General features: G+C 38.3%; 1 protein-coding gene across 2 annotated transcripts in view; it reads right to left on the bottom strand.

The window, feature by feature from the left end:
• Positions 1-27755, bottom strand: part of CRPPA (CDP-L-ribitol pyrophosphorylase A) — a 151079-nt gene that overhangs the window by 121375 nt on the left and 1949 nt on the right. For both annotated transcript variants that reach the window (XM_017889075.1, XM_017889076.1), the window contains exon 2: positions 11262-11538. In XM_017889075.1, the coding sequence (XP_017744564.1) occupies positions 11262-11538 (277 nt within the window). The remainder of the gene's footprint in view (positions 1-11261; positions 11539-27755) is intronic.

Here is a 27755-nt window from a genome sequence, read left to right as displayed (position 1 = left end):
ACTATAGCTGCGTAGACTTATATGAATACATTTCCCCAAATATACTGTGCAAAGTAACTATGCTGTCAAAATATATGCCAAGCATGTTTAAAAACCATATAAACATAGCCAAAACATTCCTTAGGAAAAGATGTTACACAACTAAAGAGAAAAGCAAAATAACGAGAAAAGCAAAGTTTGGGTAATGTTTATTCATTGGGGGGATTAGATAAGACTTGGGAGCAGATAGTTTCAATGTGAATGGTGATGATCTAATTATACCAGTAGTAGACACAGAGGTATCCAAAGTTCTTCAGTATTTTTTTTAAATTCAGAATATGTATTCATGAGTTCCCATCTTGATTACCAAACACTAGCTTCAAGAGCAGAAACCATCCATATTTCAGATAAAATTATGGCAGGATTAGTAAATTCCACAAATTACTAGGTTCCTGTCTGTGAAAGCCAGAATATCAGATGGGAAAGTAGTACAACAAGAAGAGAGATCAAAGCACAAGGTGACAAAAAGCTTCAGGCATCTTAAACTAAAGGCCCATGAAAAGAGATCATAAGTGAAAATAACTTCTTGGCTGACTCCATCACTTGCCTTGCCATCTGCTATAAACAGATACAGAAAATGCTAATGTTAAAAGGCGTATATTCCACAGCTGTCTTCATGTAAGAGACCTCTGTTCACAAACGAACATGCAGTGAATCCTCAATTTTGTGATGTTTTCTGAAATTCAAAGTATCAAAATTATGACAAGTATAAACAAGCTGGTTAGTGGCCTGCAAGGCACAGCTACCTGGGAAGCTTATTGTAGGAGGCATCATTCCCGAGTTATCAAGTACAAATGTCTCCTCAACTATTAGTATTAGGCCCTGAGTGGAAGCTTAACAGTTCAGCACCAACCTCAGTGATTACTTGTCTCTCAAGCTAATCTATCACCATATTTCCACGTCACTGCATGGAAATCATTGATACAAATCATAAAATGTAGAATAATAAACCCCACCTCTACTGTTTGCTTTATTGTATAATACTATGATGCATCCATACAGCAGGCACTAACATGCATTTCTCCTCAGGCAACTACATTCTAGCTAATTATAACAATGTACAACAGAAATCCTCCAACCATGTAATTATGATTTTAGTTAGGCAAGTTGTCTTTATTGAAAGGTTTAATCGGTGTTTGCAGAATGGCATCTCCAAAGCTAATCGCTGGGAATTATAAGATTGAATATTTCATATTTTTAATCATAAAATACTTCCAATCTCCTTCTAACAAATTGAACTGATACAATTTGCCCAATATAGAAATAGAGGTATCTTAGAAAAATCTCTATTCATATTACTGTAGTACACCACTAAAAGTAGATATGCAGCAAAAAAGAATAGAGAGGACTTTGTTTTACATGCTACCTATAAATTCCTAAGATTTCAATAGTACCATTTACCCTAATTATAACATGATTGGGAATTTCATGTTAAACCATAGATATACTCATCTGTCTTTGACCTACCTTTTCCCCAACTTCCTTTGAAGGTAATTCATAGAACAGAAACACAGAAGTGGGTAATTTGAAATCATTAAAGCAAAGCAAAGCTTTTTCACATAGTAGTTCTTTAGTATCAAAAATAGATCAAGTTTCACCTCATTCCCATAGCACTCCAGAGAGTAAGTCAGTCCTTGCTCCAGGCAATTTACCCTTCATCGAAATAAACCTGGATTTCTTCACGAATCAGAACTCACTGCTTTCTCACAAGTAAAACTTCTTTAGATCTAGGATTTAAACCAGTATCAAAGTTTCTCTAGGAGACAATGCTACAGTATCCAATAAGCCAGGAAAAAAACATTGTCTGATTCCCATGCAGAAACCAAGAAAAACCATTATCTTACCCCCACACATGAATAAACTCTGACCAGAAGTATATTGATCACAATAGACGGGTACAAGTGATTATTAGCCATGGTGAATCCTACTTAATATCACATTTCCAAATGCAGAGTTCAAAAATCTACCAACTGATCAGGGAAATAAAAATCAAAACCACAATGTGATAACACCTTACTCCTGCAAGAATGACCAAACCCAAAACCTCAAAAAAAAGATGTTGGTGTGGATGTGGTAAAAACAGAATGCTTCTACACTGTCAATGAGAAAGTAAAGTAGCACAACCACTACGGAAAACGGTGTAGTGAGGAGATTCCTTAAAAAACAAAGTCGAACTAACATTCGATCCAGCTATCCCACTACTGGGTATCCAGTCTGAGAAAAAGAAGTCATTATATGAAAACGATACTTGCACATACACATACGTAGCAGTACAACTTGCAACTGCAAAAATATGGAACCAGCCCAGATACCCACCAGTCAATGAGTGCATAGAGAAAACTGTGATGTATGTGTGATGGAATACATATGTATGACATACATGTGACAAAACATGGGACATACATGTGAAGGAAGACATGTGTAACATGCCTGTAACTGAAGACACGTGGCATGTGTGAGAGAATACATGCTATACATATGTGACAAACGTAACAGAAGACATGAGGTGAGACTAAAAGCATGTGTGATGTGACAAAAACATGACACATGTGAAAAAAACATGTGACGTGTAACACAATGACATGTGACACAAAAGACATGTGACACTGGTGACAGTGAACTGGAACACGTGTGCAAAACGACTGCTATAAGAAATGTGCAACACGTGGGACACATGGAACAAAAAGCACGTGACATGGAAGACACGTGTGAAATAAGTAGACACGTAACTGACACGTCAGAGACATGTCTGACACATTACTGACACATAAATAACACATGACTGACATGTTAGCAAAATGTGTTGGATGTGTGACACAACTGACACGTATGTGATACAAATATGTAACTGACATGTGCATGAAATATGACCAACAGGAGACAAGGGAAACAAGTGTGACACATGACATGTAACTAACACGTGATAGACACATGTGACATGACCAACACGTAACACATGTGACACGTGACATGACTGGCACATGTGACACTTGTGACATGAGACACGTGACGTGACTCGTGGCTGACATGTAACAGACATGACCAACACATGAACATGTGACATGAACACAATCAACAGGACTGACCATCAAAATGTGACTAACACGTGACCAATGTGACTGACAAGTGAGATACATGTGACAGGTGACGTGTCTGACAAGTAACATGTAACACGTGACAGGTGTGTGAAAATAACTTACATGTACCTGACATGTTACTGTAAGACATAACACCAACAATGAAACAAGTGACTAACAACTGACACGTGATACGTGATCAACACATGGCCAACACGTTTGAGACACATGGCTGATGCAATTGACATGATTTGCACATGACTAACATCACTGATATGATCAGCACATAATTGGCACGTGCTTAACATGAGACCGATATGTAATACACAGACTATCAACATGTGATCACATTGATCACAAATGATCAACACATGACATGACCAAAGCTTGACTAAAGCGTGTTTGACACATGACCAACGCAACTGGCAGGTAATTCACACATGACTGACACGTATGACATGTGACTTACACGTGACTGAAACTACCACCTGACCAACACGTGACATGTGACTGACACATGATCATGTAATCAACATGTGACACATGACCATGTGACCAGGGCATGATTGACACGTGACCAAATGATGCACTACTGATATAACACGATTGACATGACTGGCATGACACTAATACGTGAACGATGCAACTGACATATGATCCACACATGACCAACATGACACTTGAGTGATCAAGATGATCTACAAGTGATCATCACATGATCAAGTATGACACATGACTGACACATTGTTGACATCAAGACGTGACAGGTGATTCACATGATTGACAATCAACACATGATCATGTTTGACACATGTCTGAGGCAAGACCAGTGCTTCATTGACACATGACTGACACGTGACTGACACGACTGGCAAGTGACCATCACACGTGATTGGCACGTGTCCAACATGACTCATATGTGATCAACACATGATCACCCAATCACGTGATTGGCAGATGTGACCGTGATGCAATAGCATGATTGACATGTCACCAACACATGTGATTGAAACATGACAAACATGACCAACAGGTTGAAGTGACACTATTGACACAGCGGCATGTGATCAACACATGGGTGAAACGTGACCGACACTTAACCAATGACTGACATGTGACCAACATGTGACATGTGACTGACATGACACGTGATTGACCTGACATGATTGACATCTGATATGTTTGACACACGACGGTCACAATTTGATTGAAATGCGTCCAACACATGACTGACATGTGATTGAGTCATAACTGACATGTGATCAAGTGATCAGCACATGTGACACGTGAATGACCCATGGCAAGGACATGATTGACATATAACCAACACATGACTGACACGTGATACGATTGACATGGGACCAACACGTTTGTGACAGGTAACAGGCAATTCACGATCGGCACATGACCAAAATGTGACTGACATGATCGTCATGTGATTGATATGTAACCAACACGTGACTGATGCCTGACACGTGACATCACACGTGATTCACACGATTGACATGTTTGTGACATGAGACTGATATGATTGACAGGACTAGCATGTGTTCAACATGTTACTGACATGAGATCAACATAATTGATGTGATCAACATGTCACATGACCAAGTGACCAGAGCGTGATTGACACATGTACTGACATGACATGAGATTGACACGATTGATGTGACATTTGTGACACAACTGACGTGATTGAAATGATCGGCATGTGACCAATACATTTGCGACATGTAAGAAACAACTTACAAGATTGGCACATGCCCAACACGACATGGAATCAACACATGATCAGCACGTGATCATGATAAATGGCCAATGAGTGACCAGAAATTGACATGTGACCAAGATGACACTTGACACATGACATGTAACGGACATGTTTGTCACAAGTGACTGACAAGCAATTGACACGATTGGCACATGACTGATAGGTGATCACGTGATCAACATGTGATGCATGACACCTGACATGTGACAAACATGTGACTGACATGATTGACATACATGATCACTGTGATCAACACTTGTATAATGGGAGTGTTGTGACCAACACGTGACATGAGTGACATGGCTGACGTGATTGACAATTGACACGACTGACGTGTTTGACATGTGACTGACCCACGAATGACAATTGGAATGCAACAAATACATGACATGTGATTGATGTTATCAGCATGTGTCCAACATGTGACTGATGTGACTGACACGATTGCACATGTCCAGGTGGCACACATGATCACGTGATCAACACGTGTGTGACACTTGACTGGAGCATAACTGACACGTGACCCACATGATTGTCACGATTGCCACATGATTGATGTGACTGACATTTGTGACATGCCACTGACATGACTGGAACATGATACATCTCCAACACGTGACATGGGATTCACACACGTGACTGTCACATGAACACCTGTGTGACATGTGAATCGATATGACATGGAGCATGATTGACACCTGACCAACACGTGACCGACAACTGACAATTGGCATGTAACCAACATGTTTGTGTCACGTGACTGACCCGATTGACAAGATTGGCACGTGACAAACTGGTGACTGACACGTGATCAACTCGTGATCGTCACGTGATCAACACGTATGACACATGACCGATGCCTGACACGTGACCAACATGTATGACAACCAATACATGACTGACGTGATTGACACGACTGACATGTAGACACGATTGACACGGGACCGAAACGTTTGTGACATGTGATTGACACGATTGGCATGTGACCAACAGGATCACACTATCACATGATTGACACGTGACTGACACGTGAGAAAACCAACTCGTGACACATTAAGCATTTGTGACACGTGACCAACACGTGTGATGTGGCACATGTCCGATATGTGTGATGGAAGATGTGGACACGTGCTCAACACATTTCTGACCCATGCCTGACACATGCGTGACATTTATAAAAGTTATACATTTGTAATTGCAGTTTTAATTACAAAGGATACAACTGCCAAATGAAGACACACAGGGTGAGGTCTGTGGGAATCCTAAACCTTCTATGCCTTGTCGCCCTGTACACCACCCTCCCAGCACAGCCCTGTGTTCATTAACCAGGTACTCTCCTGGACCAGGGTCCAGAGTTTGAGGTTTCATGCTAGAGGCATGACTAATTCAATCACTGGCCACCTGGTTGAACTCAATCTTCAGCCCCCGTCCTGTCCCCAGAGGCTGAACTGGTTCAAAGCCTCTAATCACATTTCATCTTTCTAGTGACCAGCCCACTTCCTAAATCATGTCTTCTCATTAGCATAAGCTCAGGTATAATCCAAGGAGCTCATAAACAACAGACTCTCCTGTTACTTCAAAAATCCCAAAGATTTAGAGTCTTCCTCCCAGGAACCTGGAATAAAGGGCAAATTCTTTATTATTCCACAGACTGAAATGCACATTTAACACGGGAATGAGGTAGTCACAGGTGATTTTGGAAAGAACAGTTAGAGGAAAAAGTAGCCAGACTGCTATGATTTATAACATAGATTAGGGGTACGGAAGGTGAGAAATATGTAAGAAGTTGATCACCAACAAGAGCATAAAATGACTAGAGGTGCTGGAGTACAAAGCTGAGGTAAGAAGGATGTACAAGTAACTTAGAAAATGCCTTCTCCCACCAGGAGCAATACTTAGGAGGTTGCTTTGCTGATGCAGTCTCATTTGAGTTATCCTATTGTTAGTGTTCTTAGAGTCAATGTAATATTTAACCTGTTGGTCCTTCTTAAAATTATTCTCACTTACCTTTGATTTCTCCACATTCCAATTTATTTTACTCTTTCCAACATTTCCCTTATAACAAAGTCTTCATTGCCACTTCTTTATCTGACTTAATTATGCAGAAATATACAAGTCATTCTGACTTAGAAAAGATTATGGACCTCTAATTTTGGTAATATGATAGACTGGGTATCTTGAAACACCTCTTTCATTAAAAAAAAAAATGATAGTATAGGAGAAAATTTTACAAACAGCCTTTTAAGAGTATGTCTGGACTTAACCAATCACCTAAGAGTAAAACAACCTGATAGCTAGAAATCAGAGAAATAAGATGGCAAAGATGCTTTCAGTTAAAAAGAGGCTTTAGTTTTAACAGATGAGAAGAATGAGGACTAAGACCTTGAGGGTATGCTACTTGGTTAGAACTGTAATTTCCACACTAAGACCCATAAAAGGGAAAGTCCCTCATTTAGGTAGTTGGGGGCAAGGGAGGAGAGACAAGTGAAGGAAAACAGCAAGCAAAATTATCTTAGCTTGGGATCTCAAAGGGCAGGGACAGTTTTCCCTGAGAAGTTATAACAATAAAGCTTGGCTTCATGTGAGTTTAGAGTTTCATTTAACATTACCGCAGAATCTATAAAACTTCAAGCCAAGAATTAATGTAAAGTTGTTCCAAGTTAGTAAAGCCCTTGGGATCCCTGGCAGGAGGAATAAAAATCCATGCCTCAGAAACACACCCTTATCCCATGTTCACAGAACTCCTGATGATAAAGTCTTGCCAAACATGGGCTTACAATCCAAATTATAAAACAAAGGAGGAAACAAATTATGAACAAAAGTAAACAGAAATGAAGAGTTAGTGAATTAAGCTACCAAGAAGTATATTGGCTATAGTGTATAAAGTATTATGTTCAGAGCTTAAAAGGCAAAAGAAGATAAAAAACAGAAAGGAGATTAATCATACATTATAAGGGACAAAAAGGGACTCCAAATAATTTCAAAATGTTGGTTTTAAAAGTCCTTAAACAGGATATTAGACAGAGCTAAAAAAAAAAAAAATGAGAAATTGGAAACAAGTTACCTAGGATGCAGTATACAAAAACAGCAATATGAAAGAAAACTTAGGATACATGAAGACTGGATAAGAGTGTATCATACGTACAGTTTACATATAAGGTGAGGGGAAAAGAGTTGGCAGGACCAGAAATGAGACAGAATCAATATTCAAATTAGATAATTATTCAGATTTTTCTAGAATAAAATATGACTCAACTTTCATAAAGGACAATAGATCCAAAGCAAGGGAAAAAGTCTATATAGATACATCAGAGAGACTAAACACATAGGAAAAATAAATTATCTCAAAAGCATTCAGAGAGAAAAGGCAAATTACTTTCAAAGGAATACAATTAGGTTGGTTAGACTTCCCAAAAGCAGCATAAAAGCCAGGAGTCAGTGACATAACCTAATTTCAAAACAGTGAGGGGGGCGGGAAGAATTGTAGACTTAGAATTTTATACCCAGAAAAACTATCATCACTAATGTAAAACAGATATAACCCTGATGGAATTTTGCTCCCGATCTTATGGAAGCCATCTTGCCTCCCTGTAGGGCCTGACAATGTAATATAGGCAAAAAGTAAAACTGGGTCCTTGTGACACTTTTGAGCTCAATAACCTTAATTGCCAGTCTTAATCGTGGACATCTGAGTCTCTTGAGGCATTCTCTTTACCAGTTTAAGTTTTTTTAATTAAGCAAAATGGAACATAAGTTAAAACAGAGTTATTGTTAGCATACGTAACCCACCCCTCCCTGAAGATAATCACAGTGTAGCTTGTTCAGAAAATGTGTCTGAAAGGGACCTTTAGGTAGAACCTGAAAATTAATACCTGTGAAGAAAAATAATCAGTTAAGGAGTCTGTAGAAAACTAAGATAAGAAAAGGCAATGAGTTAAAAGGAGGCGTGGAAAACAGTCTGAACATTGTGTGACTGCGTTTATGTTGTTATGATTGTAAGTCAGTACAGTGTGAGAGAACTGGCAGGACATAGTGCCTGTAGTTAACTGAGAATACTGGGACACGATCCTAATTGTTTTAAGAAAATTTAAAATAAACCAAAGAGGTTACAGGATGTCTGCAATGGACAACTACATGACTAATAGCAGACTCTTCCAGATTAGCTGAATCTAGCCTTGGGCTCTTTTACAACTTTCAAAGTTGTAGATAACCAATAGCAATGCAAAACAATTCTTACCTATAAACATGCAAATAAATTATGTCTACTGGAGTTTCAATTGACTCTCCCATGAAAAAGTCAGTTTTCTATTTTAATTCACTTCAACATACCTTTTACTTTGTGTAAGTGTTTTCTGGATTCAACTTCAAACCAGTTGTAACATCTGTCTGGTTCTCTCATTAATAAACTTGAAAAAATTATTAAACATGGATGTATATAAAACTCATGATTTTACCCTTTATGTTTTAACACCAACAAAAACAAGGCAATATTTCTAAAAGAAACCGTATATCTGAGGTTTACTTAAACAAGTTGTAAAGTTTTGTTCTGAACCAGCTTCTTAATCTAACCAGAAAATTACAGATTTCATTGAAATATAATTTGTTTCATTTAAGATGCATTATGTGAGTAAACCTTACAAATTATATTCCAAGAAACAATCTAATAGGTACTCCCTCAAATCTGCAAAAAGTAACTGCTATGTATTTTAATATGTTCTATTAAATCACGTGTAAGACAATGATATCCTTAGCATATTAATTGGAACAAGATAAAAGGCTTCTTTTGTATTTTAAGACATACTACCAGAAGAATCACTTTATGGACAATATCTCAGAAAAACTTTCTGCTTATTACTCAACAACAACAACAAAAAAATCACAAATGTGTGCAATTATTATAGTGAGTTTAAGTGAATTTTCCAGAAGGTAACCCAGGCAAAAAAAAAAAAGTGTATAATATGCATTGGAATGAATGTTGGTCTACCAAATTGTATTGTCATCCCTAAGAACTTTTCCAAATGTGCAAAATTTACTCAAATTCTTAAGTTGAAAATCCTTTGCTTCTTTATGCCTTCTCACCATCCTTGCAACTGATTACCTTGCCTCTACCATAACTGAACTGTCTGGAGAAGAGGAAGGAGTCAAGGGGGAAGGCACAAGAGCCAGGGGGAAAGTTTTGTGGTCATTAATGGTTCCTGGACCACAAGTTTCACTACCTTAAATACCATTTATCCTTTTGTTTAAAGGCAAGTCAAAATATTTCATTTGGTCTATGAAATTCTTATACAGTTTTAAATTTAAAGTGAAATTCATGTTGCAGAAGGAAGAGATGAAGTTAGGGAAAATTTCCTATGGCAATTCAAATACACATGGGTTATTGAAGTTATAGACTGTGTTTCCTAAATAGGTTTTAAAGAGGAGAAAAAAAAACTTCTGGGCACCCAGATGGCTAGGAAGGCTTGCCTCCTGTTGGTCTATAATCTTAAAGGAAACTATTACAGAGATGTTATAATTCATCTTAAAATAATACCCTTTAAGCACTTAGTATTAATACCCTTTAAAGCACTTGGTATTCCAATAGTTAACATAATTTCCAATCCTAAAATAATCTTACAAGTATTAGTTTCTATATTTTCACAGGTCGGGAAAATGGACTCAGAAAGTTAAAAACACGACATCACTAGTAAATAAAAAGACAGATTTGGGCCTAGGTCTGTCCAACTTCATAGCCTATTTCTATTATACAATACCATGGCTTGGCAATAAATTTCACTAAGTCTCCAATTCAGACTGCAAACAAGTTTAGTATCTATTATCATATTTATGTAATTTTACTTGGTAATAGAAGGGAAAAAATAAACATGCTCCAAAGATTACAATAGGTCTTTTGCTATCCTGTGTTTATTTTGGTGAAACAAATGGAAACAACTGTCATCTCAAGATGATTCACTTTAAGAGCTATGAAAATCTTATATAGTATATATTAGAAAACAAACCACTTCTGAAACTTTAACACAAAATTGAGTACAATGGACCATATTATACATATCCTATACTTCTGAGAGATTTCTCAGGTATTTTTAATGTAACTGCCTTTTTTCATTAAAGTTTCATTCATATCTATAACTGTGATAACTTTAATACATTCTTCTCCAAATACCTCATATCACATTATGGTAGATAACTATAGCAAAAGATATGTTCCAGAACAGTCTCAATCTATAAAGTTCCTACAACCAATCACCATAACATCTTTAGGTCATCATGTACATTTTAAATAATTTGACATTTAAACAGAATTGAATCAAAATTCAGCAAATGAACCACACTACAGTGTTTGTCTCTTCTATCTAGTCTCAAGTAAAAAGACTTACCCCGTGTTCCTTAGCAGCTGTGACAACTTTAAGGAGGACATCTTCCTCAACAAATGGTCTCACAGCATCATGGATAATCACTACTTCTGGCTTAGAGAGTTTAGAGTTGAGCTGATCTTCTGCCAGTGCTTTTAGTCCACTGAAAATTGACCTGTGGCGGGTCACTCCAGCTTCAACCAGTGAGATGCGTTTATGCTGATACTTCTGAATAATACTTTTCATTATTTCCATGTTCTCTCCAGTTACTGCCACAACAATGTCCTTTATCCAATATACTCTAAAAGGAAAGTATGTGTATAATTCATAAGTCAATTCTTAGACAACTAAAGTAACAGAAAATTGAATCACTAGTATTGGTATATTTACATAGGGAGATTAAAAACTGCAAGTGAATAAATCAGTTTTATGTATTTTTATTAGGTCCAGTAAAGAGGTTGATGAAAAAGAATCAGTGAGCGTTTAACACTATAGCTCTAGACAGTGTTTCATATTGTGTAGAATATCGTATATGACACAGTATATGTATATAGTATATAGTACTACCAGATGTCATTTTTTAAATTTGAATAATTAGAATATCAGATTGTATGAAAAATAGCCTATAGTAGGAATATGCTTTTAAATTTTTCCAAATACTTTTCCCTTCAATGAAACAATTCAAAGCACTTTTGAGATCCAAAAGTTGACTGTCTCTTTCAAGAATTCCACCGAGATGGCAGCCAACCACTTGAATACCAACAAAGCTGGAAAACTTGGCTAACACAAGCCTTGCTAAATATGTACCTTAAATAGGACCATCATAATTAATATTGTAGCAATAAGGTTTAAGTAAAGTGGAAAAGCTTACAATTCATGAAATATGATTGTTCTATTGAGTCATATATAAAACATAAAGCCATGTTTCTCTTCTAAAACATGCTCAAGACAGTCTCACTCTGTGCCCCATGCTGGAGTACAGTGGCACCATCTCAGTTCACTGCAACCTCCGCCTCCTGGGTTCAAACGATGCTCGTGCCCCAGCCTCCCAAGTAACTGGGATTACAGGCACCTGCCACCACGCCCAGCTAAAGTTTGTATTTTTTTTTCAGTAGAGACAGGGTTTCATAATGTTGCCCAGGCTAGCCTTGAACTCCTGACCTCAGATGACCCACCCACCTCGGCCTCCCAAAGTGTTGGGATTACAGGCGTGAGCCACTGGGCCCAGCCTGTAAAACATTTTCTTAAAGAAGGACCTACTGACATACTAGACTGCAAATGTCCACATTACTGAGTTGCTGCTGCATTCGAGTCTGGTAGACTTGTCTGGAACACCAGTGCAAATGGAGGCAAGTGTCACTGTAGACTCAACATACCACAGCCCAAAAGCCCAGACCAAGACAACGATCTCTGACCCATGATATCAATTCTGAATAAAGAATTAATTTTTAATTCTTAGCCTATGAGATCCTATACTTTTCATGCTAAAACAGTTGAGTCTTTAGAATCTTTTTAAAGACATGGAAGGGCCTGAATATTACTGCAGAAAGATGACCTTTACTAAGAAATGAAAGTGAACATTGGGCTGCTTCACTCAGTAATGTCTCCTACCTCTTGTTATTGAACAGACCCTTTCCACAACCCAAAACCCCATTCCGCCTGTAGCTAAAACAAGACTACCCTGATGAACAAAACCAAGAGCTACTTTAGAGGTGACATTGCCTTTTCATTTGAAGCCCATTTCTTTAATAAATTTTATTGAGCACCAATACATTATCAGCATCAGCTGGGCACGGTGGCTCATGCCTGTAAACCCAGCACTTTGGGAGGCTGAGGCAGGTGGATCACTTGAGATCAGGAGTTTGAGACCAGCCTGGCCAACATGATGAAACCCATCTCTACCAAAAAAACAAAAAATTACCGGGTGTGGTGGCACACAACTGTAATCCCAGCTACTCAAGAGGCTGAGACAGGAGAATCACTTGAACCCAGGAGGCAGAAGTTGAAATGAGCCAAGATCGTGCCACTGTACTCTAGCCTGGGCGACAGAGCAGGACTCTGTCTTCAAAAAAAAAAAAAAAAAAAAACTCATCAAGGATACAATAGAAATAAACCCTCAGAACTTACAGACACGAAACAAGAACACCAATCAACAATTGCAAGCCATGATCAACACAATGAAGAAGTCCACATTCAGGACAGCAAGTAGGCTGAGTAGCTAAACAGTTTGGAGGAGGCTTTGGGGGCATAATCTACAAGGAAAGGGAGTTTGCACTGAGACACAGGGATGGGTGGCAGGTAAGCAGGCAAAGGGGCTAGGAGAGAGGGAGAGAAGACTGGTCCAAGTAAAGGCCACAGCAAGGTCCTCATGGGCTGAGAGAAAGCGGAGCTGGAGTTCCTCGAACAAGGAAAAGGCCCCATGCAGAGCCTGGAGATGCAGGCAGGAGGTGGGCAGAAACCTAGGGGTTTTAAACTTTAATCCTAAAAAGAGGATAGACAGCCATAGAAAAGCCTTAAGCAGGTGAGTACACTCAGGCCAAAAACCAATACTCACTCATCACGTTCTAATAGGAGTTTTTGGTAAACAGAATAATGAACCCAGAAAGATGTGCACTTCCTTACTCATGAAACCTGTGACTATGTTACCTTAAATGGCAAACAGGACTTTGCAGAGGTGATAAAGGATTTTGAAATAGGGAGATGGTCCTGAATTATCTAGGTGGATCTAATGTAATCACAAGAGTCCTTATAAAGGAAAGGAGGTCACAGGAGAGTCACTGGAGAAGATGTGATGACAGAAGCAGATGTTAGACTGTTGCAGGGCCCCAAGCCAAAAAGCATGAGTGGCTTCTAGAATTTTATTTTTTGAAACAGAGTCTCTGTCACCCAGGCTGGAGTGCAGTGGCGCAATCTTGGCTCACTGCAACCTCTGACTCCCAGGTTCAAGGAATTCTCCTGCCTCAGCCTCCCAAGTAACTGGGATTACAGGCACCTGCCACCACACCTGGCTAAGTTTTGTATTTTCAGTAGAGATGAGGTTTCACCATACTAGCCAGGTTGGTCTCTAACTCCTGACCTCAGGTGATCCACCCACCTCAACCTCCCAAAGTGCTGGGATTATAGGAGTGAGCCCCATCCATGGCCAGCCTCTAGAATTTAGAGAAAGGCAAGGAAATGAATACTACCCCAAATCTTCCAGAAGGAATGCAGTTTTGCCAACACCTTGACACAGCACAGTGAAACTAAATTGAGACTTCTGACCTCCAAAATTTTAAGAGAATGTGGTTTTAAGCCATTCAGTTTGTGGTAATTTTTATAGCAGCAATAGGAATCACAAGAGTATAAAGTTTACTCTGACTGCAGGGAGGAGAAAGGATTCAGCAAAGAGAGAAAGGATGCAGAGAGACCAGTTAGGAGGTGGCTGCTGTAATCTGGGCAATGCAATGATGGTCACCTGGGTACCAGGTGGAGCTGGTATATGGCGTTTTAGAGATAATCTATTCTAGAGGTAATCATCTACATGAGTCAGGAAGAAAAAGTAGCAAAATAAGACAAATATCACATAATAATAGGCAATATAAATTAAGCACTATGTCTTAAACATTTTTTATATTTTAACTCTTGTAATCTTTACAATACCTCTACACAATCTCTCTTACAAGAGACAAAAAGATCAGAATATACAAAGACGTTACTTTTTTCTATACTACCATCTTATTCTAAAAAAAATGAAGCAGTAAGAAATGTTTACCGTTTTTCAAAATACATCATTTCATTTTATTTCCTCTTCTAGAATTAGGCTCCATCATAGAGACAATGTCTGCTTTGTCCATTGCCTTACACCTAACTCCTAGTGGGTGCTCAGTACATTATTTGTTGAAAATGACTCTAGTCTATCTCATCTACCGGGGGCAGTATAACATCTTACAACACAGCATAGTCTCAAGGATTATGAAAACAAAGGAGGCTCTCATTACCCCGACTAGCTACAAATATATCAATAAATCTAAGAATGAAAACAGCATTCCCTATGTACTGTGATTTTGTTGATTGTTTTGTTTCTAGGTATGTGACTCTCTGCTCTGATTTCTAGGTCCTAAGGCCCCTCTAGAGCTGAGATTACTTTCATGTTTCACACACCTTGGGAGGATTTTAATCACAATCAAAAATAATTCAATTCAGAACTCCAAAGACAATCTGTAGTAATCTGTACAAGCAATGGAAGTGATTCTGGAATAAAACTAAACGTGGGTTGTTCTTTGTTTTGTAGACCATTTCCTGGGCCTTTCATTGCAAATTTAGCAATTGCAGAACTTACACTGCACTCACAGTTTCAAATTAAAGTTATTAGCAAGTGGTGAGCAACAGTTCTTCACTCCCTCTTAAACGTGGGATTTCCCAAGATTCTGGCTCCACTGCCACAGCTGTGACCCAGATGGTCATCTCTACCATAATTTACTGCACTAGCCCCTCAGTTGTTTCCTCTTACTCTTCTTATCCCAATACAATCCATTCTCACCACTTCTAGATGATCTTTCTCAAGCACAAATCTGAGGTCATCCCCTGCTGGCTCTTGGGCAAGACCCTTCAAGACCTGACCTCAGCCTACTTCATGCACATCACTTGGTCTCTTCCCTGCCCTCTTACTGTCACACCCAGTGCTCCCTGAAGAGAAGGCAATCTCTCACACTCAGGTATTTGCATGCACTGCTTACCTCGCCTCTCAACACTGTCCCCATCCCTCTCTCTTCCCTAACTGCCCCACCTCCCTGCCGGCCCTGCCTGAGTCCTACTTACTCATCAGTTCTCAGGTCAGAGATGGCTCCCTCCAGGAAGCTTTCCCTGACAGCCATTCTGCATACAACATCCCCGCTTCTCAGTTTGCAGACTGCTTATACACATAGAGTCTTAAGGACTAGACTGCACTCTGTTTATAACTTTATCTTCCTCACTAGGCTGCCAACTCATAGAAAGCAAAAACTATGTCCCAGAACTTAGCACATACTCAACTTTCAGTAACATAGTAGAAATAACACCTAAAACATATGGAATGTTTTCTAGGTACCAGGCAATCAATGTGTAGACTATTTTGCCTGCAATATCTCAATATCCATATCAGCTCTATAAAGCACATTATCATCATCTCAGCTTTACACATGAGGACACAGGCAGTAACCTGCCCATAATCACACAGCTCAGAAACTAAGGGACCAAGCTGTGACCTCCAGTCTGACTTTGGAGCCTATAACTTTAGCCTCTGTAAATAATGCATCAACACTGTCTCTGAGAGGAAGGTGGAAAATCCAGGAGAGAAAAAATCATTTTGGATCATTGTGTCTACAGCACTTCATTTATATTAAGGTTGAAACACATAACATTCCTGCTTTTATAATCAAAAGCACTCAAGTTTATTAAAATTTCTTGTAACTCAAGCAGAAGTAGGCATTCTTTCTTGTGTTCATTTAGTCATTCAACAAACATCAATTAAGTATCAAACATTTGCCAGGCACTATACTAGATACTGGTGAATCAGTAATGAACAAAGACTGACAGAATTCCTAACTTCTCAACCACGTGTCAGTAAGTAAATAAAGAGGAGAATGCTTGAATAATTAGGCATAAAAACTGCTCTTAGACTTACAGAAAGCTACTAAAAGCATTTCATATATACTTCAGCTGTTTATTAGTGTGACATGTTCCCTTTTTAATATAGGAGTTATAAGCAGGTGTTCAACTAAATCAGTAGTATTTTTAAAGGAAAGATTACAACTTGTCCTCTAAACTATTGGCCTGTTACTTTTCATAGTATATTCTACCAGAAAAAAAAAATGGTTAAACTTTTAAAGAAATCAGGTTGCTGCTTTTAAAGAAAATTTGTATTGACTTAAAATGTTAAAATATGATGAAGAATTAAGAGGAAGATAGGATAATACTTGACATAAAGTAGTCATTCAAATATCTACTCAATGAATTAACTCCCAATTTTACTAGATTGCCTTAAAATAACTCAAATTCTCCATTTCATCAAAGAGAAAATAGCCAAAGTAGATGCAAATAATTATAAACAGACACTTATGGCCTTACACTATTTCAAACAATTGTATGAGACTCCAAACAGAAAATGGCATTTTAAACCAATATTTCTCAAACTGCCAATTTCGGGTCCCATTAGAGTGTCATAAAATCAGTTTATAGTAAGTTTTAGACCAACATTGTTGGGTAAACGAAATGGAAATAGAACAGAAAAATTAAAATGCATAGCACAGAGATAGGTTGTCTTCAAGAATTTTCTTTCAAATGTGTGTGAGTATATAAGTACATAAGTGTTTGTCACTGAGCCATGAGGCAAAAATGTAATTCTTGTAACAGGTCACAAAAAAAGTTTGGAAAACACTGTTTTAGAACACTCTTCAGAGATAGCAGGCTTATAAAGCTATTTTGGTCAGCAACCAAGCATACACCTAGTACTTGCAAGTCTTTATAAGTACTGTTTGTATTTCTAAGGATTTATTCACATTCTTCTCTAGTTATAGAATTAAAAGTCTTTTACAGTATTAAAATTTAATAATGTAAAATAATGAAAAAGACCTTAAGTACCTCACACAGTGCCTACCAATCAAATATTTGCTGAATAAAGAGATATAGTTTACCTCTTAACTGAGGACAAGTCCACACCAAACCCTCAGCAGCCTAATTCTGTGAAGTTCTCCTGAATATTTCCTTTATAGCACATTCCATAGGCAAATAGGAACTTAGCCTTAAGCTCTATTACACCTACAGACATTGAGGAAGAAACATAATAACTCAAAAGTTATTTTCTCTTGGAATAACAAATATTGCTTACAGGAATACTCAGCCCAGACAGTTTTAACAGATCAGTTGGGAACAGAACATTTTAACAAATGCTTTATGAAACAGATGGGAAAGATCAGTCCCTGTTAACACCTCTGAAAGCCCTCTCATCCAGTCTGCAGAGTTTGGCTGCAAGGGGACAGTGGCAGCTGCTGCTCATTTCCATGGCAGCCTTCATGGAAACTTGGCCTCTGGATTGTACTGTGGACATAATTCATAGATCTCTATTTCTCCATACCGACCCTGACGTTTTAGCAGCAAAATATTGAATTGGCATGATGGGGCTGGCTCTTGGATTACCTTTGCAATGTCAAGCCTTCCTACTATGGCCCATGAAGGCTGCCAGTTGTCAGGCCTCAGCCTACCTGCCTTAGTCTTATCACTTATTTTAAGGTGTTCCATGGGGTCTTTTGGAAATGTGAAACTGACCTCTAATCATCTGATCTATACAAAATACAAGTCCCATGACTCAGACTTGACCATTTTATTAAGGAAGCCTTGAGACAAAATTTTAAGTCAAATTCATCTAACCACGCAACTAAAAGCATTCCTTTCTCATTCTGAACCTCTAATACAGTTAATCACTAAGAGCTATCAACACTAGCTCCTAAATATTTCTCCTGTCTTCTCTACTCCATTCCTGTTATCTCAGCCTAATTCAAGTGATCAACATTGTTCATCTGGACTAACATTTATATCTCTACTTGTATATCTTGTTCAACAGAATACGCAAGAGTACACAAGAAAACAAATTGAATAAATGAAGAAAAGTTTTTTTGAAAAACTAAGCTAACATACTGAAACACACACTATGGAGTCTTAAACAATAATGAAACATAGACTTTCATTGATTTCCAACCCCAATCTCAACCTGAAGATTTAGTCTCCATAATATAAACACATACAGAGCTACAAAACTGATTTTTCTCTCCAAAATTTACCTGGAGTTGTCTGACTCAAGGAGACTAATTCACTCTAGCCAAACTGAAAAGATTCTGAAACATGAATCAGTGCCAATAGATTAACATACAATGATACACACAACTATCATAAGGTCTAGAATACTTTCTAATCAGTGGAACAGCACATTTTCCTATAGATTTATAGGGGAGGCCGAATCATAACAAACTTTGGAAGCATGAAACCATCTAAACGAAAAAGTTACCTTAAGCATTGTCCTCCATCTAAGAGTTCAAAAACCTCATGAACTATGATGAAAGCCCTGCCAGACCTTATTCAAATCCACTGTCAGGAATTCCCACCCCCTACCCAACTCATCACCAAGTCTGAATAAGCATGGCCGAAGTTTGCCTTTCTTACTCCCTTTCGTTGTAGTTGTCATCTTAGTCTATTTTTCAGCTATTTCAGGTTGACCACTCCCAACCCCAACACACACACACATATACATACACACACACACACCATGACGCTTTCCTTATATATTTAAACCAGAAATTAGATTACTGGCAGGAATTTTTGCCTCCTACAACAGATCCAGGGAATACATTTTTTTAAACAGTAAAATCTAGATACATGAATTTATAAATTGTGAGTGAATGTTACGGTTTAATTATCAGAGAGTTTATGCCCCTGCCAACACCACCACTGTCATCTGATTTCTTGGAGCAATATATCCTTATAGAAACTCAGGTCACAAAGCAATAGTTACCTAAGGGATTAGTACCCCTATCTCAGTTTCTTGTTAGTAAAAGGTGAAAACTAAGATTCCCTTTAGTTTATAACCTGGGGCTCAATAATTATATTTCAGTTCAGTTAAAAAGCAAAAACAACTTTTGAAATCCTAGAAACATTTTTAATCAACTTCTGAAAGGGTCTAGTTCCCAGCATAAAGTAGAAATGAGTTGTTATGTGATCCTTCCTAGTAATATCCATATGCACAATTCTGGACTACCATTCTTTAAGATTGGAGTATATTAACCTATACACACATCCATATATACTAATATATATGTCTATACATGTACATGATGCTTAATCATAATATACAAATATATCCACAAACAACAATCTTGATATATTAAATACTTAGCTGTAAATCTCTATTTTCTCAGAGCCTTTAGCCAACATGCCTCAGATACTGGTGGGTTCAGAGGTACTTTTTAATCTCATTTAATCTGATAAGTAGTTTTCCAAGCAGTTTCAATGGCACAAAGTAGAACTTGACTAAACTAAAAAACTTTTCTGATTTTGTCAAAAGGAAAATGGACAAGCAATCTGAATTTCCAGTCAATTCACAAAATAGATTTCTTTCAATGACTCCTCCAACTCCTTGATTTTAGAAGAATAACTACTTTAATATATGGCATGTCTGAAATGTTGAAGACTTCCTTGAGTCATCTACCTTAGGCACTAAGGATCTCATTGTATCAAAATGTAGTCTCTCTTAATTCCCCCATTGCCATAGAGCACCTAACTCAAGTCATTAGTTGTGCTAATTCTCAGCCAGAGAATAAGCCTCAGTATCTGTTAAAGATCTGGGAGTTTTACTCTTCCTTTTCAAGGATTCAATCAAATGTCCCCTTTTCAGTGTTCTACCCCACCTTCAGAGATACCCTGTGCCTCTGATGCCTATACTTTTTCAAGGTCGTGTAACTTTAATCATCTTACCTCCTGAGAAGTTCCACCTGAACTGAAGTTCTACCTGAAGGCTTATGTTTTAGNGGAAACTTGGCCTCTGGATTGTACTGTGGACATAATTCATAGATCTCTATTTCTCCATACCGACCCTGACGTTTTAGCAGCAAAATATTGAATTGGCATGATGGGGCTGGCTCTTGGATTACCTTTGCAATGTCAAGCCTTCCTACTATGGCCCATGAAGGCTGCCAGTTGTCAGGCCTCAGCCTACCTGCCTTAGTCTTATCACTTATTTTTAAGGTGTTCCATGGGGTCTTTTGGAAATGTGAAACTGACCTCTAATCATCTGATCTATACAAAATACAAGTCCCATGACTCAGACTTGACCATTTTATTAAGGAAGCCTTGAGACAAAATTTTAAGTCAAATTCATCTAACCACGCAACTAAAAGCATTCCTTTCTCATTCTGAACCTCTAATACAGTTAATCACTAAGAGCTATCAACACTAGCTCCTAAATATTTCTCCTGTCTTCTCTACTCCATTCCTGTTATCTCAGCCTAATTCAAGTGATCAACATTGTTCATCTGGACTAACATTTATATCTCTACTTGTATATCTTGTTCAACAGAATACGCAAGAGTACACAAGAAAACAAATTGAATAAATGAAGAAAAGTTTTTTTGAAAACTAAGCTAACATACTGAAACACACACTATGGAGTCTTAAACAATAATGAAACATAGACTTTCATTGATTTCCAACCCCAATCTCAACCTGAAGATTTAGTCTCCATAATATAAACACATACAGAGCTACAAAACTGATTTTCTCTCCAAAATTTACCTGGAGTTGTCTGACTCAAGGAGACTAATTCACTCTAGCCAAACTGAAAAGATTCTGAAACATGAATCAGTGCCAATAGATTAACATACAATGATACACACAACTATCATAAGGTCTAGAATACTTTCTAATCAGTGGAACAGCACATTTTCCTATAGATTTATAGGGGAGGCCGAATCATAACAAACTTTGGAAGCATGAAACCATCTAAACGAAAAGTTACCTTAAGCATTGTCCTCCATCTAAGAGTTCAAAACCTCATGAACTATGATGAAAGCCCTGCCAGACCTTATTCAAATCCACTGTCAGGAATTCCCACCCCTACCCAACTCATCACCAAGTCTGAATAAGCATGGCCGAAGTTTGCCTTTCTTACTCCCTTTCGTTGTAGTTGTCATCTTAGTCTATTTTCAGCTATTTCAGGTTGACCACTCCCAACCCCAACACACACACACATATACATACACACACACACACCATGACGCTTTCCTTATATATTTAAACCAGAAATTAGATTACTGGCAGGAATTTTGCCTCCTACAACAGATCCAGGGAATACATTTTTTTAAACAGTAAAATCTATATACATGAATTTATAAATTGTGAGTGAATGTTACGGTTTAATTATCAGAGAGTTTATGCCCCTGCCAACACCACCACTGTCATCTGATTTCTTGGAGCAATATATCCTTATAGAAACTCAGGTCACAAAGCAATAGTTACCTAAGGGATTAGTACCCCTATCTCAGTTTCTTGTTAGTAAAAGGTGAAAACTAAGATTCCCTTTAGTTTATAACCTGGGGCTCAATAATTATATTTCAGTTCAGTTAAAAGCAAAACAACTTTTGAAATCCTAGAAACATTTTAATCAACTTCTGAAAGGGTCTAGTTCCCAGCATAAAGTAGAAATGAGTTGTTATGTGATCCTTCCTAGTAATATCCATATGCACAATTCTGGACTACCATTCTTTAAGATTGGAGTATATTAACCTATACACACATCCATATATACTAATATATATGTCTATACATGTACATGATGCTTAATCATAATATACAAATATATCCACAAACAACAATCTTGATATATTAAATACTTAGCTGTAAATCTCTATTTTCTCAGAGCCTTTAGCCAACATGCCTCAGATACTGGTGGGTTCAGAGGTACTTTTAATCTCATTTAATCTGATAAGTAGTTTTCCAAGCAGTTTCAATGGCACAAAGTAGAACTTGACTAAACTAAAAAACTTTTCTGATTTTGTCAAAAGGAAAATGGACAAGCAATCTGAATTTCCAGTCAATTCACAAAATAGATTTCTTTCAATGACTCCTCCAACTCCTTGATTTTAGAAGAATAACTACTTTAATATATGGCATGTCTGAAATGTTGAAGACTTCCTTGAGTCATCTACCTTAGGCACTAAGGATCTCATTGTATCAAAATGTAGTCTCTCTTAATTCCCCATTGCCATAGAGCACCTAACTCAAGTCATTAGTTGTGCTAATTCTCAGCCAGAGAATAAGCCTCAGTATCTGTTAAAGATCTGGGAGTTTTACTCTTCCTTTTCAAGGATTCAATCAAATGTCCCCTTTTCAGTGTTCTACCCCACCTTCAGAGATACCCTGTGCCTCTGATGCCTATACTTTTTCAAGGTCGTGTAACTTTAATCATCTTACCTCCTGAGAAGTTCCACCTGAACTGAAGTTCTACCTGAAGGCTTATGTTTTAGCTTTCCTGGGTTCATTAAATCTGATTAGGTTACCACCGTGCGGAATTTATTAGTACTTCTTATCTGCTACACTTCCTCTCATTCATTCTTGCTTCTATAGGTATACATTTTTAGCTCCTTTAGGTGGGTCAAGGAAGTAGTGGAAACAAACGTATGTGTAAGTGGCAGTCTTTAACTAGAGGCAAGACTGGTCATGTTTCTTCACAATTCCCTATCCCAATTTAGGAATTTGGGGCCAAAGTTCAGAAGTTTCTCCCTTTTCTCTTGTAGTCCCCAATTAGATTTTGTTCAAAATTCCAAAAGACAAATCAACCCATAAGTTATTTTCAACGGCAGTTTGAATTTCTTAGGTGAGATATTAAAAAAGTACTCACAATTTCTCAACCCTCTATTAGTGAGATAGCAAAAGTTTGGGCAAAGAAAATCCTTACTTATGAGGGGCAAATAAAAAGAATTTTGAAGTCAAATTCAGGGCATCAATTTCAAACTATACTATAAGACTACAGTAACCGAAACAGCACAGTACTGGTTCACAATAGACACAGCCCAATGGAACAGAACAGAGAACTCAGAAACAAAGTTGACAAAAATAGGTAATTTTGGGGAAAAGGCCTCCCTATTCCATAAATGTTGGTAGGATAGCTGGCTAACCATATCCAGAGGAATAAAACTGGACCCCTATACCTCTCACCATACACAAAAATTAACTCGAGATAGATTAAAGATTTAAATGGAAGACCTCAAACTATAAGAATCCTAGAAAAAAACCTTGGAAACACCATTCTGGGGATCAGCCTTGGGAAAGAATTTCTAAGTCCTCAAAAGCAACTGCAACAAAAACAAAAATTGACAACTGAAAGCAAATTAAACTAAGCAGCTTCTGCACAGCAGCCAGGTGCGGTGACTCACACTTGTAATCCCAGCACTCTGGGAGGCCGAAGCAGGTGGGTCACCTGAGCTCAGGAGCTCAAGACCAGCCTGGCCAACATGCAAAACCCCATTTCTACAAAACATACAAAAAAAATTATCTGGGCATGGTGGCACATGACTGTAGGCCCAGTTACTTGAGGGCCTGAAGTGGGAGGACTGCTTGAGCCCAGGAGGTTGAGGCTGCAGTGAGCTGAAATCCTGCCACTGCACTCCAGCCTGGGTGAGACCTATCTCCAAAAAGCAAAAGAGCTTCTGCACAGCAAAAGAAACTATCCGAGTCAACAGGCCTTTGCTTGAGAGTGCAAAAACTAATATCCAGAATCTATAAGGAACTTTAAACAATTGAACCAGCAAAAAACAAATACCCACATTAAAAATGCACAAATGAAACGAACACTTCTCAAAAGACAACATACAAGTATCCAACAAACAAAAAATTGTTCCACATCACTAGTCAGAAATGCAAATCAAAACCACAATGAGATACCATCTCACACCAGTCAGGATGACTATTAAGAAAAAGTCAAGGCCGGCGTGGTGGCTCAAGCCTGTAATCCCAGCACTTTGGGAGGCCAAGGCGGGCGGATCACGAGGTCAGGAGATGGAGACCATCCTGGCTAACATGGTGAAACCCCGTCTCTACTAAAAAATACAAAAAACCAGCCGGGCGACGTGGCAGGCGCCTTTAGTCCCAGCTACTCAGGAGGCTGAGGCAGAAGAATGGCGTGAACCCGGGAGGTGGAGCTTGCAGTGAGCCAAGATCCGGCCACTGCACTCCAGCCTAGGCGACAGAGCGAGACTCCGTCTCAAAAAAAAAAAAAAAAAAAGAAAAGAAAAAGTCAAAAAAACAGATACTGGCAAGGATGCAGAGAAAAGGGGAACATGTATACAGTGTTACTGGGAAAGTCAATTAGTTCAGCCACTATGGAAAGAAGTTTGGAGATTTCACAAAGAACTGAGGACAGAACTACCATTCAACCCAGCAATCTCATTAGTGGGTATATATCCAAAAGAGAACAAATACTTCTACCAAAAAGATGCATGCACCATGGTCATCACAGTGCTATTCACAATAGCAAACACAGGGAATCAACCTAGGTGCCCATCAATGGTGGATTGGATAAAGACAATATGGTATGTATACACTACGGAATACTATGTAGCCATAAAAAGAACAAAATCAAGTTCTTTGCAGCAACATGATTGCAGCTGGGGGTCATTATTCTAAGCAAATTAACAGAGGAACAGAAAACCAAATACCACAAGTTCTCACAAGATGGAGCTAAACAATGGGTACTCATGGACATAAAGATGTCAACATCACACACCAGGGCCTATGGTGGGGAGGGGGAAGGGGGGAGGGATGGCATTGGGAGTTATACCTGATGTAAATGACGAGTTGATGGGTGCTGACGAGTTGATGGGTGCAGCACACCAACATGGCACATGTATACATATGTAACAAACCTGCACGTTGTGCACATATACTCTAGAACTTAAAGTATGGAAAAAAAAAAAAGATGTCAACAACAAACACTGGGGGTTATTCGAGGGAGGAGGGAGGGGGCAAAGGTGAAAAACTATTCAGTACTACACTCATTACGTGAGTGACGGGATCAGCCACACCCTAAACTTCAGCATCACACAATATATCCAGGTAATAAATATACACACACACCCTCTGAATCTAAAATAGAAGTTACTAAAAAAAACAAATTTGGGGCATCACATACAGCTCTTGAAAAACAAGAAATGACATTCTCTCAGAATAACCTAGATGACTGACAGTAGTGACACCCATTATTTTTCTTATTTGGGACAATGAGAACTGTAGTTTCTCTTTAATAAGTAAAAAGCATGCATAATTTCTCAACAGAGCAAAAAAGTAGTCTTATAAGGCATTTTATACTTCCATGTCCTTTTCCTTATTTGAATTTGTATAAATTATCTTTTTTAATGAAGTGACTGAAGACTTTTGGCACCATACCCTAAGAAAACTATCAATGTTTTCTTATGTAGGGCTGATCTTTTACAGAAGGAGATAGGGGCTTTCACTTGGCAAATGGCCAAGCAGCACCCACACACTGCTATAAAGCAACCTTTCCAAGGACTTCCTAGGATATACCCAAAATATAATCATGTTCCATAAGTTCTTCAGACATAATAGTGATAAAAATGAGCCATGAAATATTTCAAAATGAAAATTTTGATGAGTTACTATTGCTATTAGGATTTTGTGACTGCTGTTATCAATTAAGTAAAAATGGAAGACAAGCGTTTTATTTTCCATAAACAAGGCCTTTCCAAACTTTCTTTTCCCTTAAAAGTGAGTATTAGTCTGTTTTCACACTGCTACAAAGAACTGCCCAAGATTGAGTTATTTATAAAGGAAAGAGGTTTAATTGACTCACAGTTCAGCATGGCTGGGGAGGCCTCAGGAAACTTACAAGCATGGTAGAAGGTGAAGGGAAAAAGAAGGTGTCTTATTCACAAGGTGGCAGGAAGGAGAATGAACACAGTAGGAACTACCAGATCTCATGAGAACTCAATGGGGGAAACCAGTCCCATGATTCAATTACCTCCACCTGATCTCTGCCTCATGATTCAATTACCTCCACCTGATCTCTGCCCCGTGATTCAATTACCTCCACCTGATCTCTTCCTTAACACGCAGGATTACAGGGATTAAAATTCAAGATGAGATTTTTGGGTGGGGACACAGCCAAACCATATCAGTGAGATTTTAAGTGTCCACCTATCTTAGGCTGCCTCAGAAGATGACAAAAAATTCAAGTTAATGCAAAAGTTTTCTCCATAGGAGAAAAGTTTAGTGTAAAAGTGACTATAATCCCCTATAGCTAATTACCAAGCAGATAAAGATCCTGCTGGCCAAGAACCATTGTGTCCCATAGAAATGCCTGCATATATGAGCTATGTTGTCACCATGTTCATGGCACTGGAATATTATAGGTAAGTGGTTCATGAAATGGTTTCAGGGACCCCTCCCCCTATTACCCAGAGAAATGGAATATTGCAACTGGAATCATTTCAAAATTTGAGTTTCAGATGTAATCTTTGGGAAGATTACATAAATCGGTGATTATGGCTCTTTACACTTCCATTTTTCAAACTCCAATATTCAGAAAGTAAAATAGTCATATGAGAACCTGAAACCGCCTTTGTGAAATTATAACTGAAGAAACTAGGACAGTGAAAGATCAGTCCTAACTGACTCCATCTTGCTTCTAACCATTAAGCTGCCCTTGTTCATACCTTGGTGTAGGCCGAACTAACCTTGGGAAGGAATTTAGTTTATGGTTTGACTCAAACAAAATTGATAATAGCCCTTTCCCGAAAAGACCCCCTTCTTGCCTGGGGACTAGTCTGCCTTCATTGGACTAACAAATTAGTTACAAGATTAGAAATTACAGTTTAGGGGTTAAGCAGCCTCTGGCTGCAAGAGTCTGAACCTCTCCAAATTGCTCCTGGGGATAACATCAGTATTGTAAAACCTAAGGTCAGTGCTTGAGATATTTTACAGACCCTTCTCTCTCCATGAATC

The sequence above is a fragment of the Rhinopithecus bieti genome, unplaced genomic scaffold, assembly GCF_001698545.2.
Source record: "Rhinopithecus bieti isolate Rb0 unplaced genomic scaffold, ASM169854v2 scaffold_16834, whole genome shotgun sequence".
NCBI classification, from domain to species: Eukaryota; Metazoa; Chordata; class Mammalia; order Primates; family Cercopithecidae; genus Rhinopithecus; species Rhinopithecus bieti.
Note: the sequence above shows the minus strand (reverse complement) of the source record. Positions and strands in the feature narration are given on the sequence as shown.